Source organism: Sciurus vulgaris (assembly GCF_902686455.1).
Source record: "Sciurus vulgaris genome assembly, chromosome: 5".
NCBI lineage: Eukaryota > Metazoa > Chordata > Mammalia > Rodentia > Sciuridae > Sciurus > Sciurus vulgaris.
In genome coordinates this window covers 31,139,611-31,156,561 of record NC_136465.1, presented here as the reverse complement: position 1 = coordinate 31,156,561, position 16,951 = coordinate 31,139,611, and the positions used below count along the sequence as shown (strand labels likewise).

General features: G+C 34.9%; 1 protein-coding gene across 1 annotated transcript in view; it reads right to left on the bottom strand.

Annotated features, from left to right (window-relative positions):
- Window positions 1-1,497: 1,497 nt before the first annotated feature.
- NEIL3 (nei like DNA glycosylase 3) overlaps window positions 1,498-16,951 on the bottom strand; it is a 50,004-nt gene continuing 34,550 nt past the window's right edge. Inside the window, 4 exon segments of the mRNA XM_079141052.1 lie at window positions 1,498-1,957; window positions 3,404-3,578; window positions 9,119-9,539; window positions 10,995-11,164. Coding sequence (XP_078997178.1) covers window positions 1,775-1,957; window positions 3,404-3,578; window positions 9,119-9,539; window positions 10,995-11,164 — 949 coding nt within the window. The 3' untranslated portion in view covers window positions 1,498-1,774.

The window sequence follows — 16,951 nt, the reverse complement described above, 5'->3', positions numbered from 1 at the left end:
ACTGGTAGACTATGGTATAAACCACAAAAAAGATATAAAGTGCTTCAAAGATATCCAATGAAAAAAGGTTTCATCTTTTGCTAATATTGGTAACCTATGACAGAGATTCTTTGCTTGGCCAATGTTTAGTCAGGCTTCTGAATCTTCTCATAGGCCCAACTGTACATTGCATTTTTCAGCAAAAAAGCTCTGCAGTTTAGCAAGAACTTTCTTATCCTTTGTATCTGATCAGCTTCCCTGTACTCTACCATGTTTCTCATTCCACATCCCCCAACCGGTTTGACCACTGACTTCATTAAAAATCTCCTTAAATGGTTTTTATTTTTCAGAATTATCATCTTTTTTAAAATTATTTTTTATTTTTACAGACCACATTTTGATTCATTGTACACAAATGGGGTACGTCTTTTCATTTCTATGGTTGTGCATGATGTAGATTCATACTATTCGTGTAATCATATATGTACATAGGGTAATGATGTCTGGAGGAACTTTAGATTACGTAGAGGGAAATGAGGGGGGTATGAAAAATGGTGGGATGAAACAAACATCATTATCCTTAAACTGTTTTAGCAGGAATCCTTATCCTTGATGTTTCTTCTTAGTACTATTTTCCATCCACTATTTCCAGCACTGCTCCGTGGTTATAAATTCCCACTTGCTCATGCTGTACTCAGAGTTAGCCCAATGTCTCTTTCACACTGTGAGAGCCTATTATAGTAATTCTTATTAACTTTAAAGGACAAAAGTTTTATTTTTACTCACTGTTTCATGGGTTTCAGTCTATGGTGTTTCTGTTGGTTCCAATGTTTTTGGGTCAGGCAAAGCAGTATATCATGGAGGGGAGCTCATGGTGGAGCAAAGCTGCTCACCTTATGGCAGAAGGAAGGGAAGAGAGGAAGGAAGGGGCCAGGGTCCCAGTATCCCTTTCAAAGGTATGTCTCATGGCCTAACTTCCTACACCAAGCCCCTTGTTGTGAAGGTTCTACCACCTCTCAATAGCCCCAATGGCAGGCAACAAAGCCTTTGACACATAAACCTGTGGGGGACACTTCAGATCCACAACTGTATAGCAATATATTAAGAATCGAAATTGACTTAATTCTATAATTAGGTAATAAATGTCAAAAGGAACATTAGAAAAATATAAATCAACTTGTCCTTTAAACATATACAAGGAACTTCTGCTCTTAAATGCTAATTTTTTAATCTAATAAATTTCCATGAAAACACACCTGAAGTTATACAAGGGTTCATCATTTCCCTTGCATCTAGGAAGAACTTAATGTTTGTTGAACAGAATAAAATGTTCTTTTTCATAAAGAGGATGTCAAATTTTAAAATTTTGTTTAAAAAAATTCTTCTAATCATTTTAATAGATATGGTAGTTCCTGAGAAAAGTATTCATTACATGATATCTTATTATTTCATTGTGCTGTATAGTCCTATCCTAAAAAATAAAGCTTTCTTCAAAGAAGTTATAAGAGACCAACAGACTACTGAAGATAACTTTATTGTGATTATTACATGCATTAAATATACATTATAAATGGAATATACTGCCCATCTGATGAAATGAATACATTCATTAAGATAAAAGGGAAAAAAATGCCACAGGATAACACATTAAAAAAAAAAAGACCTCGTCTCAAATACTGCAGATACTTAGTTTATATGAGGTATTTTACAAGCTTTCTTATTAAACAAAGGGGTGTATACCTTATAAAAAGTTTGAAAGGATGAAGTGCCAGATATTCTACAGAAGGAGATAATATTAGCATCCTGGAATAATTTTTATTCCTGGTCCATTTTCTGCCCACTGGAAAAAATTGCACTGTTTTTCTTTCTCAAAAGGACACACAAAAAATTTTTTTCCATTATTAGGTCCAATCTTCAACACTGTTCTCATGATGGAGCGCCTGCCATGGTTGCAGAATGGGAAGGACAAATCTGCCCACTAGGGGAACAACATAAACAAAAAACAATAGGAGTGTAAACTATGTGGAAGTTACCATGATGTACAGACTAAGCTGAGGCACATTTGATTGATGTCATATTGGCTTCACTACTATTGATATTAAGTTGATTGTGAAACAGACATAAACCATTACTTGTTGCCTTTAAATAAAGTTTATATTCTGTAAGAAGCAACTCTTACACGTGTTTGAATCACACAGAAAACTGTCTTAATTTTGAGCTTAAGGTTTCTAAATATCTGAAGATATAGAAATTCCTTCCCTTTATTAAGAATAATTGAAACTGTCAGAATCTTGTAATAAAAGTAATCACCAGTGTTTTCTCTATAGTTTAAGTTTCAATTACAAGATCAAATATTTTTCATAACACTAATGCTAAACTTCCGTAGTCTCTTAGGAAGAGGAAGACTCCAGTAGGAACATATATAGACCAAATTAGGGAGATTCCATTGGATTATTCTTATTTGGGCCTCAAGAGAGGCATGAAGAAGTCTTATATTACTGCTAATAATATTATTATTTATTGCTAATAATTTTTCCATTATATCTATAAAAGTTTCTTGAGGAAAGATTTAGAAGGATAGAGTCACGTCTTATTCAGAGGTGTAAAATTACTATCAAATTTTCCCTGGGAAATTCTTAAGAAGAATCACACTGAAGACAGATATTTTATCTCTCAATAAGGCCAACTAGAGCATTTTTGCTCCAGCACTGAAATAGGTCAGTATTTTCATTTTTCGGTTATATATCAGATAAAGTGTAGTTTGGAAAAGTGTGTGCTTTTAAATTTTAGATTCACACTCTGCCTGTGATTCTCATACTGAGAGGAATGCAGAAAGTGAGACTGACTGATGGACTCCAGATTATTGTCTCCTACCTCAGATTCATTTTCAGGGACACACTCATAGACCGTAAAGTCATAAAGAATATAGTGAAATTACTTTAGTGCCATCATCTTTCTTCCCCGCCCCACTTGGTCAAACTTGTGTAGCAGGATTCACTAGGGTTACTGTAAATTTAAGGCATGTACACTGTCTTTCTCATGTACCTCTACCCAATGAAACCAAAGGTTTTCATAGAGCACTGAAGTTAGGAAGAGTAAATTCTTATCTTGGATTATTAACCACATGAGTACTACCAGTACTTGTTAGTCAATACCTTTCCATCTTTGTGAACCAAGGGCAACAGTTTTATATTCTTTTTACATTTGTGATTACAAATATGATATGCTCTGATAGTCTAATAGCTATTAGTTCACTATTATTATTTTGCTGAACCTTTGCAAATTTCAAATTATTCAACGTTTGAGTTTTAGACTGACTACTATTGTGGCTAAAATATAAAACTGAAAGAGCATCACTATTTGTTACATTTTAATAACTAAAATTCAGTGACACCATAGTAAGCTTGATGAATCTTATACCTACTTCAAAAAATCCACATTGTGCTTCTCCAGGCAGAGGACAAGCATAAAACTGTCTTCCCTTGTTTGCGCCATCCTTCCTCACAACTCGGAGAACACAGTGGCGGTTGTGTTTACTGCATCGAGGGCCACCAGCATTTAAGGTACAAGGACCAGCTGTCACATTCGTTTGGCGTTCACTGTAACAACAGGTCATGAAATAACCACAGAAAAATAGTGCTAAGGGGATCATTCACAAGCCACCTGTACCTGTTTGAACTCTGCTTATATGAAGAATCTATATCAAAAAGTAGGCCAACATGAACCTCAGGTAATTGCACAAACTACTGCCTTTTTAATTGTTTTCCAAGGTAATCTAATTCACTTCTCAAGCTACCTATGTACCTGAAGCACAGAACTTAAATTTCTGAATAAAGACAGCTGAATTGTTGTGAATCCATTACATCAAATTGTAAGTTCTCGTTCTGATATTCAGTTCTTCTTTTACCCAGTATTCAGTGTAGACACTTTTATTTCCTGTAAAATATTCTCAGGTCTAGCTGGCCCTCGACCCATAAAGCAAGCAGAGTCACAATCTTCTCTAATTATTTTCTCATTGGTAGCAACTCTCATCAATGGCTCTGACAAGGCCAAAGAGACACTCTTTCTACTGTCCACTTTAAAGACAATTTTCTATGCTTTTCTTTGATCAAGGCTACTATAATAGTTGCAATCATATTCTAGCAAGAAACAGGCTGCCTAGAAGAGCAGAAATGTGTATTTTGTGAAGCTAGTAGGGAAGCTTTATCTCCCCCACAATTAGAATCAAGAGTATTTGGAGGTCATTCCTGTATTCGTTGAACAAAGCTGAGGAGTTGACCTTGTACTCTAGCTGTATAAGCAGAATTTTCTCTCTGAAAAAGAGCTTCGCTATTTTTAATTTTCTATGTTTTGCATATTTTAAATCGTGCCTTTATAATAGACTTTTAATAAGCCAGTTGAAAAGAAAGTGTTCACATTGATTAAAACTGGGGGTTGGGGTATAGCTCAGCAGTATAGTAGGTGCTTAGCACATGCAAAGCCTGAGGTTTAATCCCAGCACCCAAAACAAAACAAATAACCCAACCAAACCAAACCAAACATCTTTCCCCTTTATACATCTATGTTTTTAACTTTTAAAGGATAAGCAGTGAATTCTTATTTGGGGTAAAATTTCTAAAGAAAAAAAATCATTCTTAAATAAATTTTAAAAAATTAAAAAAAAATCAGATAGTTGTTTTCACTTGTTTCCTTAAACTGCATTTTTCAGATACCTGTTTCTATAATAGTGCCTCAAGGCATCATAATTGAAATGTTCAAAGAATATCTTTTATTTGTGATAAAATTTGTTTAAACTCATTTTTAAAACAGATGCTTCAATATATTGCTTTAAAAATGTTTGCTGGGATGGACTTAGACATTCTGAGGGCAGTTTTTGAAGATGTTCTTGTGGCAGTCATTTGTAAACTGAAGGTAACTGGGCAATTCTAAGGAATTCTTATAATTATTCGACCAGTCACTATTTTGCTGGCATATTTTCCCCGGTGGGGTGGTGGTTTATATTTGAGATGAGTAATGTCAAATTAGAAATACCAAAGCTGAATTCAATCCCCAGTACTGAAAGAAATAAACACAGCTAAGAAGCAATAAGCTTTTCTTTTCCACAACACTCCATTTGACAAAATGCCTCCAAAAGAGGTGATATTCAAATTTCAACATGGAGAGAGGGTGAATATCTTGATAGTTGTATGAGAAGTCAGAGATTTAAAAATTAAGTGATTTCATTAAGTGTTCTTTTTAAATTTAAAGACAAATGATTAAGATTACTGGCATTAAGTGAAATGATCCTTATTAAACTATGTACACATAAAACATAGTTTCATATATAATTTTAAAGGTGGACATCTTTGATAACAACTAATTAAATATTTTCTAATCTACTTGCTTCAACATACCCAAGGACAGGCTGAGATTGTTTACCCTTGAGGCTTTTCTGAGGAGAGGGGCAAAGTAAAAGGCAGGAATGAGGTAAGAGGGGCCTCAATGTCTTCCCTCTGGTTCACATCTGTCTTCAATTTTGTTTCCTCCTTGGTATCAAGTTAAAGGAAAAGCTAGTCATATGTATCCTAACCTTGGTACTCAAGAGTGTGTTTCACTGCCCAGAAACATCAGACTCACCTGGAGCTCCTTAGATATACAGAATTAACTGCTCCTACTCCAGAACCCTATGGAATTAGTATCTGCATGTTACCAAGTTTCCCAGGCCATTCATATGCACATTAAGTTTCAAGCACTGGAGTTAATGAAACCAAGATCCCGGAAGCCACCTGTGATCACAATCACATGGGCTCTAAATATGCGCACCTAATCTTCATTTTATGATAGAAAACATTATCCAGGATAATTAAATATCCTACTTAATTGAGGACATCTTGGTTCCTCTTTGCTTCAAGCATTATTTCTAAAATGTAGCTAAGCATTTTCATAGGTAAGTTTAGCATAGAGAATAGTTGATTTTGATGAACGGGTCAATCATTTTGAAAATGGACTTCTAAATGGCTTAATAGATCAGGAGTTGGCAAACCTTTTAAAGTAACACATTTTAGGCTTGTGGGTCTTGTGGTCTCTGTTGAAATTACTCAATTCTGTTAAAATCATTTGCTGAATATAAAATTCATTTAGATATAAGGTTACATTAAATTTTAAAAAAATCCTTAGTTCATTATAATAAAGATGCTATCTGAAAATTTTGGATAAATCAGTGCAAATGAATGTAGATTTTGTCATCTGAGATTATTTCAAGGATTAAAACAATCAGAAGATAAATAAACAACTTATCCTGAATGGTCCAGTTGATTCTGCAATCCTTAGGGAGGGAAAACTTCCAGGGGTGACCTGGAATCTAGAACTACATGTCAGTGCTACAGCACCAGTGAATAGAGGCAGACCTTCCTCACCACTGATGGCAATGAGAAAATGCTAATGATTTTGATAGTGTCATTTCACTCTTCTACATGATCCTTCGCATTGACTCAGTAAAAATTTTAACCTACAACACATGCCGTCTCTGGAAATGTATCAATGTGTTTTGCTTTCTATTTATAATAATTGACTCAAACATTTAAAACTGTTTCTAGCAGTTATTCTTAACTGCTTAAAAATTGGTTCAATTATCTAATTTATAATTCAGTAGCTGGAAAACATTCAAGTGTGTTTAAAGATTGATCCAAAAATATGCCTCATCAACACGGCATGTATAGTACAGTGATGAGATCAGTAATTAAAAGAACAAAAGTCAAATGATTTACCCTGTAATTATTAATGAAAAAATTAACTTGCTATAAATTCTGGGTGGACCACCTGCTTTAATAGTATTATGTTGTGCGCTTCTGCTAGGTGTCTTGTCCACAAGATGAATACCGTAGCTGCCAGACAAGGAGAAAAATGAAATAAATGACAGTAATTTGCAATTTATTCCTTGTAAAGTAGCTGGGTGCAGAAGGGCTTCTAGGTGAATTTATTTCATCACTTGACATTTATTCTGCTAGTTGATCTTGATTGATTGTGGAGTCTCAGTCCTGGTGTTCTTATATTCAATGCATTCACATGGCTGTAGCATTTCTAAGTAATGCTGTGCACTGTGATTAATCTCATGGTTCTATTACTAATGGCTTATGAAGAAATCACTTAAATTTAAGGTTACATTAATTTTTTTTTTTTTTTTTTTAAATCCCTGATTCATTAACTAAATTGTCTGAGATTTTTAAAAAGGCACTAAGGAAATAAAAATACGCCAAGATATTTCGTCTGGGTACAACAAATGACACAATATTTTAAGATGATCACTTCTACTTCTTTCCACTTAAGTCAGAACAGAAAAGCTGTTCAAAAATGATTTTCTCCTACAGGATAGGTTCCCAATTCTGACATTCTTAACTAATTGCTCCATATTTCCGTCATGAGGCACTAATAAAGTGGAAAGACTTTCTATTTACCCAGCCAGTTAAAAATTTGGCCACTATAGTTTAATTCAAATGTGAGTATCATGGACAGAAGTTAAATCAGTTGTCATAAGAGATTATGAATGAAGTATTTTGAAAAATAAGTCAAGAATAAATCATCTGGATTAAGTGATATAAAGTTATAATAGGAAATTTGAACTGAATGCATGCATTGAGTAAAAGCTGTCTCAGAACCGTTATGAAATAAGCTTTAAGAATTCCCAGAGTATGGTCTAGGAGTGTCACTTATCCACTGCCCAGAGGAAGAAATCTTCCTATCAGCCAAAGCACAACAATCTTAGGAAAAGCTAGCAATCAGAATTCCACCCCAAATTAAAGATTCCACTCAAAATAACTGTCTCCCGTAGCCTAGGAAGAAGATCCTGCATTCATAAGTTATACTCTTTATTTTAAAATTCTGGATATATGGCTTCTTTTTTGGTAAAAAAGAAGCAGTTTGGAAAGCAAAATTTTGGGAAAATCTCTCTTTCTGATGGAGGTATATTATCATATCATGGGGTTAGGAAGCCCAGATAATGGGAGGAAATGAGGTAGGGGAAGGAGGGCCAACAGAAAACTGGCCCAATATTAAGGAGCTGTCATTTTTGAGGGAAGAGATGACACTATTTATTCAAATGTCTGCATCTTGGTTAACAGCAATTGAAGTTTTCTGGAAATGAAGCTGATAGTTTCATAAAACACATCTAATCAGGTATTTATAAATTGGAATTACAACTTCCGTTTCAGATACAAAACCAGTATGAACACTTCTTGGTTGAAATAGAGAATGCCACCCCACATGGATGAGTGAGAAACAACCATGTTCTTTAACAGAAGCATCACTAAAGGTATCTTAGATTTTTCTTTTTTTTTTTTTTTTTTTTTTTTTTTAATAGAGGCCACTTACTAAATTTTTACAAAAGTTTCTCTTCCAGAACTATTTTTCCCTGGAGGGAAATTTGGATGGTCTTCAACTTATGATGGTTCTACTTAGACTTTTTCAACTTTACTGTGGTGTGAAGCAATGGGCAATCAAGAGAAGCTATACTTCAAATTTTGAATTTTGATCTTTTCCTGGGCTGGTGAAATGTAGCACAATAATTTCTTTTGATGCTGGACATCAGCAGTGAGCCAGAGCTCCTGGTCAGTTACATAACCACAAGGGGAAACAACCAGTACTCAGTGTCCTATGCTACGAGGCTATGACTGATGTTTTAGCAGGTAAATTAACTGCATTTTTGACTTAAGACATTTTCGACATATGCTGGGTTTAGCAGGATGTAACCCACTGTAACTTGAGGAGTATTCTACATAAAAAAATGCTAAAGGTTATTGGTAACTGGTATGATTATGGGCAATTTAATATTTTTCTTTATACTTTCAATATTTTCCAAATATTCTGTATTGAGCATATACATGGTTATAGTACAAAAACCTCAACTTTTTATAGGTGTAGGAAATTTGTATATTTCCTTTCCTCCTCTGGCATTATAAACTAGAGAAGAGAAAGGAGGTAAATTACTACAATGATTTTGCAGTGTTTGATTTATGTTACAAGAATCAGTTCGACTTTCTTAGCAATGGATGATTTTTCTGCCTTCTTAAAACTTAATGTAGTACAAGTACCTCAAAGATCTTAAAAATACCTTAAACAAAGCTGAATTCAAATACCTTAAAGACCAAGGTTAGAAGCATCATACCTGTTAGAAAATCCAGGGTTGCAACTTTTGAGATCAGGTTCTGAGTGGTGGGCTGTTTTCAATTTTTTATGTGCTGGACTAAATAATTCAGACTGAGAGCAGACCAAAGGTGATATGTTTACTTTGTTAGATAGTTGAGTTATATAGTTTGTTCTCTCCTTGGAGGGGTGCTGTGTATCACTAAGACAAATGTTTGAAGGAAGACAGTTTTGAAATTCCCCATCCAGTATCTGGTTCTGGCTTTTTGTTCTTTCCAAAGTACTGGATTTACTGCTAAAATCAGTTAAGACAAGGGTTGTAGTTCCAAATACAGTTTTCCTGTTGATCTTTACTTCTGTATGTGTGTTCCCAAAGCTATTACAAGGATACTTCATTAAGTTGCTAAAGGCAATAGTATTTTCTTCATTCTTGAGCAATGAATCTGAAAGGAGAGATAAGTAATTCTGTAATATTCCTAAAAAATATAATATACTATTTGCAACATCTTTTTTATTTGACTAGAAAATTTAGTTCACTTTATTACAGTGAACTAATATGTAGAACTAATAATGCAAAGTTAGCTTGAGCAAGTTATAATTAATCATTTGCTGGTTAGGAAGTAAAGTTTTATTTAAAATGCAAAATGTTAACAACCTATAGGGACACAAAGATGGGCTTAACGAAGATTTCTATTTGCAGTATATTATATTTAAGCTTTAAATATTATACAGCTATCAGTTTTGTTAATATCAGGCAAAGCATTAAAGCAGTAGTAATTAAAAGACGATGTCTCACAAAGCTTTAGGTCAACAGTTAGTCCTCTGTATGGACTACCAGTAATGTTCCTGTAAATGACAAGGCCATGCAAAAGGCACATTTAGAAGAAGTAAAGATGAATCACACAGACTTAATATTTACCAAATAAAACATCTTGATAAAATATTCTGGGATTTTGGAATTTGTACTGTATTCTAAATTGTAGTTAGGATATATGTCTTTCATACTCAGAAAAAATTAACACAAAAACAGTGAGACATGTAAAGGCATTTGAGAACGTTGAAATAAATGTGGAAATCTAAGACTAGATTTCTGAGGTTGCTCTGCTGAATGATACTGAAGAAGGGATGGAAATAGGAGGTGCAGTCCCTTCAGCTATTAGCAAAGCTGTGCAAGGGGTGATGCCCAACTCGCAGGCCCAGGGAACAAAACACAATATGACAGCTAACACAATGTAGAGGTCTGTAAGTCAAGAATGAACTTTCTCATCTCTAATTGAAAGAAAGAAAGAACACTTTGCGAACACAATAGAAGCTGCATCAATGAGATGGTTCTTAATCACAGGTTTCCTCTGAGGTTTTACATTCTCTGAACGCATGAAATTGTGAGCTATAAAGAGTTATTTTGAAGGATTTCAATGAAATCAGTACAATTGTCTGGGTAAAGATTTTAATAACAAGGGTAGGAAGGATAAAGAAGAGAAAAAATTCAGCATTTTTCTATTCCACCTGCAAAGATATTCTTACAGAAATCCTCCCTTTCAATTTATGAAACACTTGGACTGAATAACAAACTCGAAAGTTGCTGAAATCTGCATAAAACAAAGCTTTATTGAATAATTCATTAGAAACAGTAGAGAACAGATGTGATCATCTCAGTTTTTTGAGATACAAAGGCACATACTGTTTTAGCACAAGCATGTTTTCCCTCCCTATAAAAAATATTCAACAGAATATTGGCATGGTTTACAGGCAAAGGATGGCAATTTCTTAAAGCCTTTGAGAATGAAAGCATTTCACTTAGTGATAGAATATCAAGAATAAAGCAAGATGTGTACCTAACTTTGTATAAGTGATCCTTTTGGAAATGCAATGAACTCAAAATCAAAATTCAGTCTTACCAATAGGCCTTGAGGTCAAGCAAGCATCACATGTCTTAGCAGAGGGCTTATTTATTAGTGTACAGACCAAACATGTCCATTGCTCTTCAGACTTCTGAGCCACCAAGTCAATAAGATGATCCCTCCTGTTAGATGTCCAACTGACTACAGTATTTCTAGTTGGTAGTTTGCTAGAAAAAATTAAAAATTAATTATTAACATGATCATTGCCTTATTCTTATATATTCTGGGTATTTTAGAATCAATTACAAAAGTATTAATGTCCCAATGCTTCTTACATTGCTTAGAAGTCATAATAACTGAGAGTTAGATGTCATAACTACATCTTGAGCCCTGCTGATTGCCATTTAAGTCAGAAATAAAAGTTTTTATTTAGAGCCAAAGAGCTATTTTTTTGAACCAGTAGGAAGTATTTCACAAATATTCTAATACTTTTCAAAGCAAAACTAAAATGTTATTCAACTAAATCAGAAAAACAAACATCATGCAGAAATTAGAGAACTAAACATTAAGTGAGAGATTTTACATTACCTCATGTACTCCAAAAATTCTAGAAACTCTAGAATTTATAGTATTTGCTAAGCAACATGTGGGTTAGTTGATCTATAATAATGAAAAAAATATTTTTCTTTGTATATTTTTCTTCATATAAACTACTTTATATCTTCTGAATTACTATGGTTAGTACACAAGCAATAAAACCAACCCTGATTTTTTTTTAACACAAATGTAAATCATGATTTTCTACCCGGAATTTTTCCTTGACCATTTATTGTTATACAAAATGCCTTCCTACAGCTCTGATACAGTCCGACTCTCAAATACACAGGTGTAGGTCTATAGAGCACATCATGTGGTTAAGCAATCACAGCAGTATCATGGATTTTTCTCATTATTCCAAGCATTAATATTGAAAACTCTCTTCCAGGTAAAGGCTATGTATCTTACATTTCAGAACTGAGTTCTTTGACTTTCCAATGTGAACCTTGACTTCTGTAACATTTTCTCCTTACATACAATTACACTAGTTTTAAAATTTAGGCTTGTCTGGTAAAATAATAAATAGCATGAGAAAATCTGAAAGTAAGATACATCTCATTATGATTCTTTTATCTTTACTTACCTTGACTTTTAATGCATTTAGAATTTCTTATTCCTATGGAACACCAGACCTTCTACAGAATTTGCTTACTTGACCTTATCCCTGCCCTCTACTAATTTACACTGGAAGACAGTATGTTGCATATTTGTTCATAATTAAATAAACATGACTTTAATGCCCTTCAGATTTTCAATGTGCTCTCAACTTTTCATTATTTTCACCTTTTTCATACAGAAGCTTTGGAAGTATTCTTGCCTATACTGCCCCATTTCTTAATCAGCCACTATTAAATTCATTCCAATCTCTACTTGGATATCTAGCAGGAATCTCAAACTTACATGTGGCAGTAGGCTGAATAAGGGCCTCTTAATGGTATGAGGTCATAATCCCAGTAAACTATAAATTGTTACTTTGTAAAAAGAGCCTCTGCAGATGCAATTAAGGATCTTGACCTAGGGAGATTATCTGGATGGTTCCTTAATCCATTCATAAATATTCTTATGAGAGGCAGAGGTAGATGATTTGGTTTACACAGGAGAGATGGTACTATAAAAATAGGCAGAAAATGTCCTGGTTGCAACCAAAGTCAAGGATATTGGGCAACTACCAAGAGGTCAATTCTCCTCTTGAATCTTTAGAGTAAGAACAGCTCTGCACACACCTTATCACTGATCCAATGCTGCTGCTGTTGATTGAGCTTCTGGCATGTAGAGCTTGAGCAAATAAATTTCTGTTACTTTAATTCACTAAATCTGTAGTAATCTGGCATAGCAGTCACAAAAAAACTAGTACAAATAAAATTCATGATCCTTCAATCTGCAACTCTACTTTGTCTCTCAGTAAATGTCATAAGCATGCCCTAATTGATCAGGTCCAAAGCCTAGACGTCATCCTCAATACTTTCCTTTACATCCCACATTCAACCCGTCAGCAAATCCTACAGTCTACCACAGAGTCAAGTTTACTATAAAGGTAATGAAGCTTATTCTTTCATGGCTTGGTGGGTTGTTTTCTACAGACCAGAGTGGGGGACAGGGAGAATGGAACCAGTAACTCCAATTGCATGCTGGAGGCCAAGATGCTATCAGTGGTGGTGATCCTGGGGTTCTAGGTGAGGCTTATGGGCTGCCAGTGTCGCCTCATGAATGTTCATTATCCAGGGACAATGTGCCCTGGTCACATCAAGAAGCAGGTAGATTCTGTCTTTATCCTTGAGTATCATGATCAGAACAAGAAATGCTTCTTCACTCCTTGCTGAAGGGCCATCATCACCCAGTCTGCAAGGTCCCTCAACCCATATACCACTCCAATGCCCTACTCTTAACCCCAAAACATCAGGGTAGAGAGGGAAATATGAGGCAGTAGAGGGAGGAAAAAAAAGACTGAGGTTCTCAAAGTAAGGTCCTTAGGCCAGCAGCAATGGCATCACATGGCAAGTTCGACATGCTGGTTTTCAGACCCCTCTCCAGACCTCCAGAAACTCTGGGATGGCCCAGCATCTGTATTTTGACAAGGCTTGAGGAGATTCTGGTGTTCCTTGTGGTTCCTTTGAACCACAGCTTCAAAGCTTCCTTGCAGGAAAGGAACAGTGCTTCAGGAAAATATTACAAGAAACATTAGAGATGAATTATTGTCAATCGCCAACTGTAGGATAAAAGACAGTTTTCTAATTCATTGATAATAAAAATGCAATATTATTATTGGTGGTCATGTGACAGAGCAATCAAGGAGTCTATAGCCCAAACATAGAAGAAGGCAATAACATGCTGAGTCAGGCAGTGAATGAATAATACTCATTTTTCTGATGTTTCTGGCACTTAAAAATTGTAATCTATTGTGACTCCTTGGACCTAGGTTGGTTGGTTTGTTTTTTTTCCTGTGCTGGGGAATAAAGTTGGGTCTTATGTATGCTAGGCAAGTGCTCTACCACTGAGCTACATCCTAGTCCTGGGCCTAATTCTATTCATATTTTTTATTCATTTCATAGAGTAGTCCCCCTAAACTGTGTAAGATTCAAGGCTTCTTCAAATTCCAAAAAAATCTTAAATACAACCACTTTTTGCCAGGCTTCATTCACCACCTACACTGATGTCGAAAGCTCCTGATGCTGCTGCTTCATTCTAATAACACAGCAGTCAGTTTTTTGGAACAGCCTAAGTGATTCCCATAGAACATAAGTCAGTTCATATCACTTCTTTGCTTGAAGCCTTCCAGTGGTTTCCTAGCTCACTCAGAGTCGATAACATTTCAAGTTAGCCAGTGATCTTCTAAAATTTAAATGAGTTTATTTCATGCCTGTTCAAAACCTTCCGAAGACTTCATGTTATACTCAAAATGAAATGCAAATTTCCTTCCATGCCCAAGCAGCTATGCATGCTCCTCTGGTCTGTGTCTCATTTCTTCTGCTTTGGGTCAATCACCCTTGCCTTCTTTCTCTTCCTTGAATAAGTCAGAGGTTCTCGCTTTCTAGGCTAACTTCTTTGAAAACGTCTCTCCTATCCCCATATCTTTACAAGTCATCAGATCTTTTCAACAATCTCTTCCTCAGAGACTTAATCTGCTCACCCCATCTAGAATGGACTTTCCTTATTATTATCTATCCTCTACTGTGGCTGGTATTTGTTAAGAGCAGTGATCATTACTTATCATTGTCTCATATTACACACACACACACATGAACAGGATTTCTTAAAAGATCTACCACTATATTCCAAAGATACCATTTTTTCAAGACCATTTTAATTTTCCAGCTGTCAAATCAAATGGCTTAGAGAGGGTCCCATCCTCTCTAAACTCAGTCAACTAACTCTCTCAAGCACTTCCCCACTTTGGTTGCTTATAACATTGATTCTTCCACCTCTTCATGAGCTCCTTTTCTTCTTTTGATCACTAAGGCAAGTTAAGGTATCACAAGGATCTCTACTGGACCTTTCTGCCTCTTTGTGCTTTGCAAATATTATTAAGTTCAACTGTTATCTCAGATTTCTCCAAAGTGATGAATGGTAGGGGCATAAAGTACAAGTGGAGCATGATAGTATCTTGCAGATATCTTTGCACGTCTCAAGTAAGACAAGATACTAGCATGGGAAGCAACTGATTTTTCTTTGTCCAAACAAAACAGATTTTTTAAAAAGGCCAATATAAAAGCTAATAAAAGAAAGTTATGCAAAACAAAGAAGCATTTAAAGGTTTATATAAAAAGAACTTCCAAGCTGCTATTCAACTTCTATTTCAATGGTATCACTTGCTACTTCATTCCTTCTACTCTGAATTCTTACTCTTACAACACCAACACTTCCTGGGAGCTCCCCAGAATGTATTTCTTCTGCTGAAATCACAAAACAAAACAAAAGAAAAGCTTGTTATCCTGAGGATGGAGTTAAGAGGCTTAAGCAGGAAGCAGTATGTCCTCTTTTTACTTCTACCTATGTAGAGACTGGGGCGTGGTCATCTTCATGGTTTCCTGTCCCTGAGGCTCTGGTTAGTACAGTTTTTCCATTATTTTGTGAATTACCCCAGTATTAATTTGGTCACTTGGCTCTTTTCAACTATGTTCTAAAGATGACAACTATGCAATTAAACTTTCTTCCCAAAGCAAGCTTACTGCATTAAGACTCAGCCATCACAGGTTGCCTTCATTTCTTTTGTACCCTCCAATTGCTCCATCCCTTCAAGTATCTCTGCAGGTCAGGTCTGGTATTAAGATTTGGCTTGCATCCTATGTTCCTATATGAATACACAACCAATGTAACTCAATGTCATGTACAACCACAAGAATGGGAAGTTATACTTCATGTATGTATAATATGCCCAAACACATTCTAACTAAAAAGAACAAATAAAAAAAAGTAAAAAAAAAAAAAGACAAAAACAAAAAAAACACACACACAGATTTTGCTTGCAAACAGCACTAAATTCTCATTAACTGGCAACCAATAATTAGCACATTTGCAAACTAGGTGGTTGTTAAGACCCAGATATATCTTTTTTAAGGAACAAAATATCCTCTCCACCTACGCACAGCTCTCCAAATGCAGTGTCTCCTCTGTGCACTTGCCCATGTGCTGTGTTCTCTTCTAGGAAATCCTTCTCCTTCCTGATCTTTGATGAATTCCTACTTCCTTCGACCAGAAACTCTAATTTTACCTCTTTCAGAAAGATTTCCTTGTCCTTCCCAGGTAGATTTTTCTATTTCCTGCACTATACCTCCACTGCCATTAGTGTATCCATATATGTCCACAGCACATTTACCACAGTGTCTTTATTATCTTTTTACTCATTTACTTCTCACTTTAGATCTTGAGCATGGTGGGGACTATATTTGATTTTGTACTGTATTCCTGAACCTGGCATATAGTGAACCATAATAAAGTAAATGATAAATTTTAAAAATAAAAAAAAAAATTTAAAAAGATTCTAAAAAAAATCCTTATTTTCCTCGAAAGAAACAATACTTACATACAAAAATTATGAAAGTTAGCATGTAATTAAGACCCAATAATAAATGATATAGTCATTTAAAATGTGGTACAATTAATAAAAACTAGAAAACATGGGTAGGATTTATGATGGAGTTAAGTAAACTTTTAGCAATTGAAGGAATATTTAGATCACTGCTATTTTCAGACTTCAAGTTAAGCTAAAGTGACTTTAAATTAAAAGAAGGAAATTTAATTAAAAATAAAAGTATTTAAATACTAATCAAAAAAAATGAATGGAATATAAGTACAGAAAAACCTAACAATAGGGCAAATAGTACTGGTTTCCAAACTTACAAAATTATGTATGTATTTCTTTTGCAGTTTAAAGTCTTAAACTGATTGCCAATATATAAGACAGGATTAGGTGAGGAAGG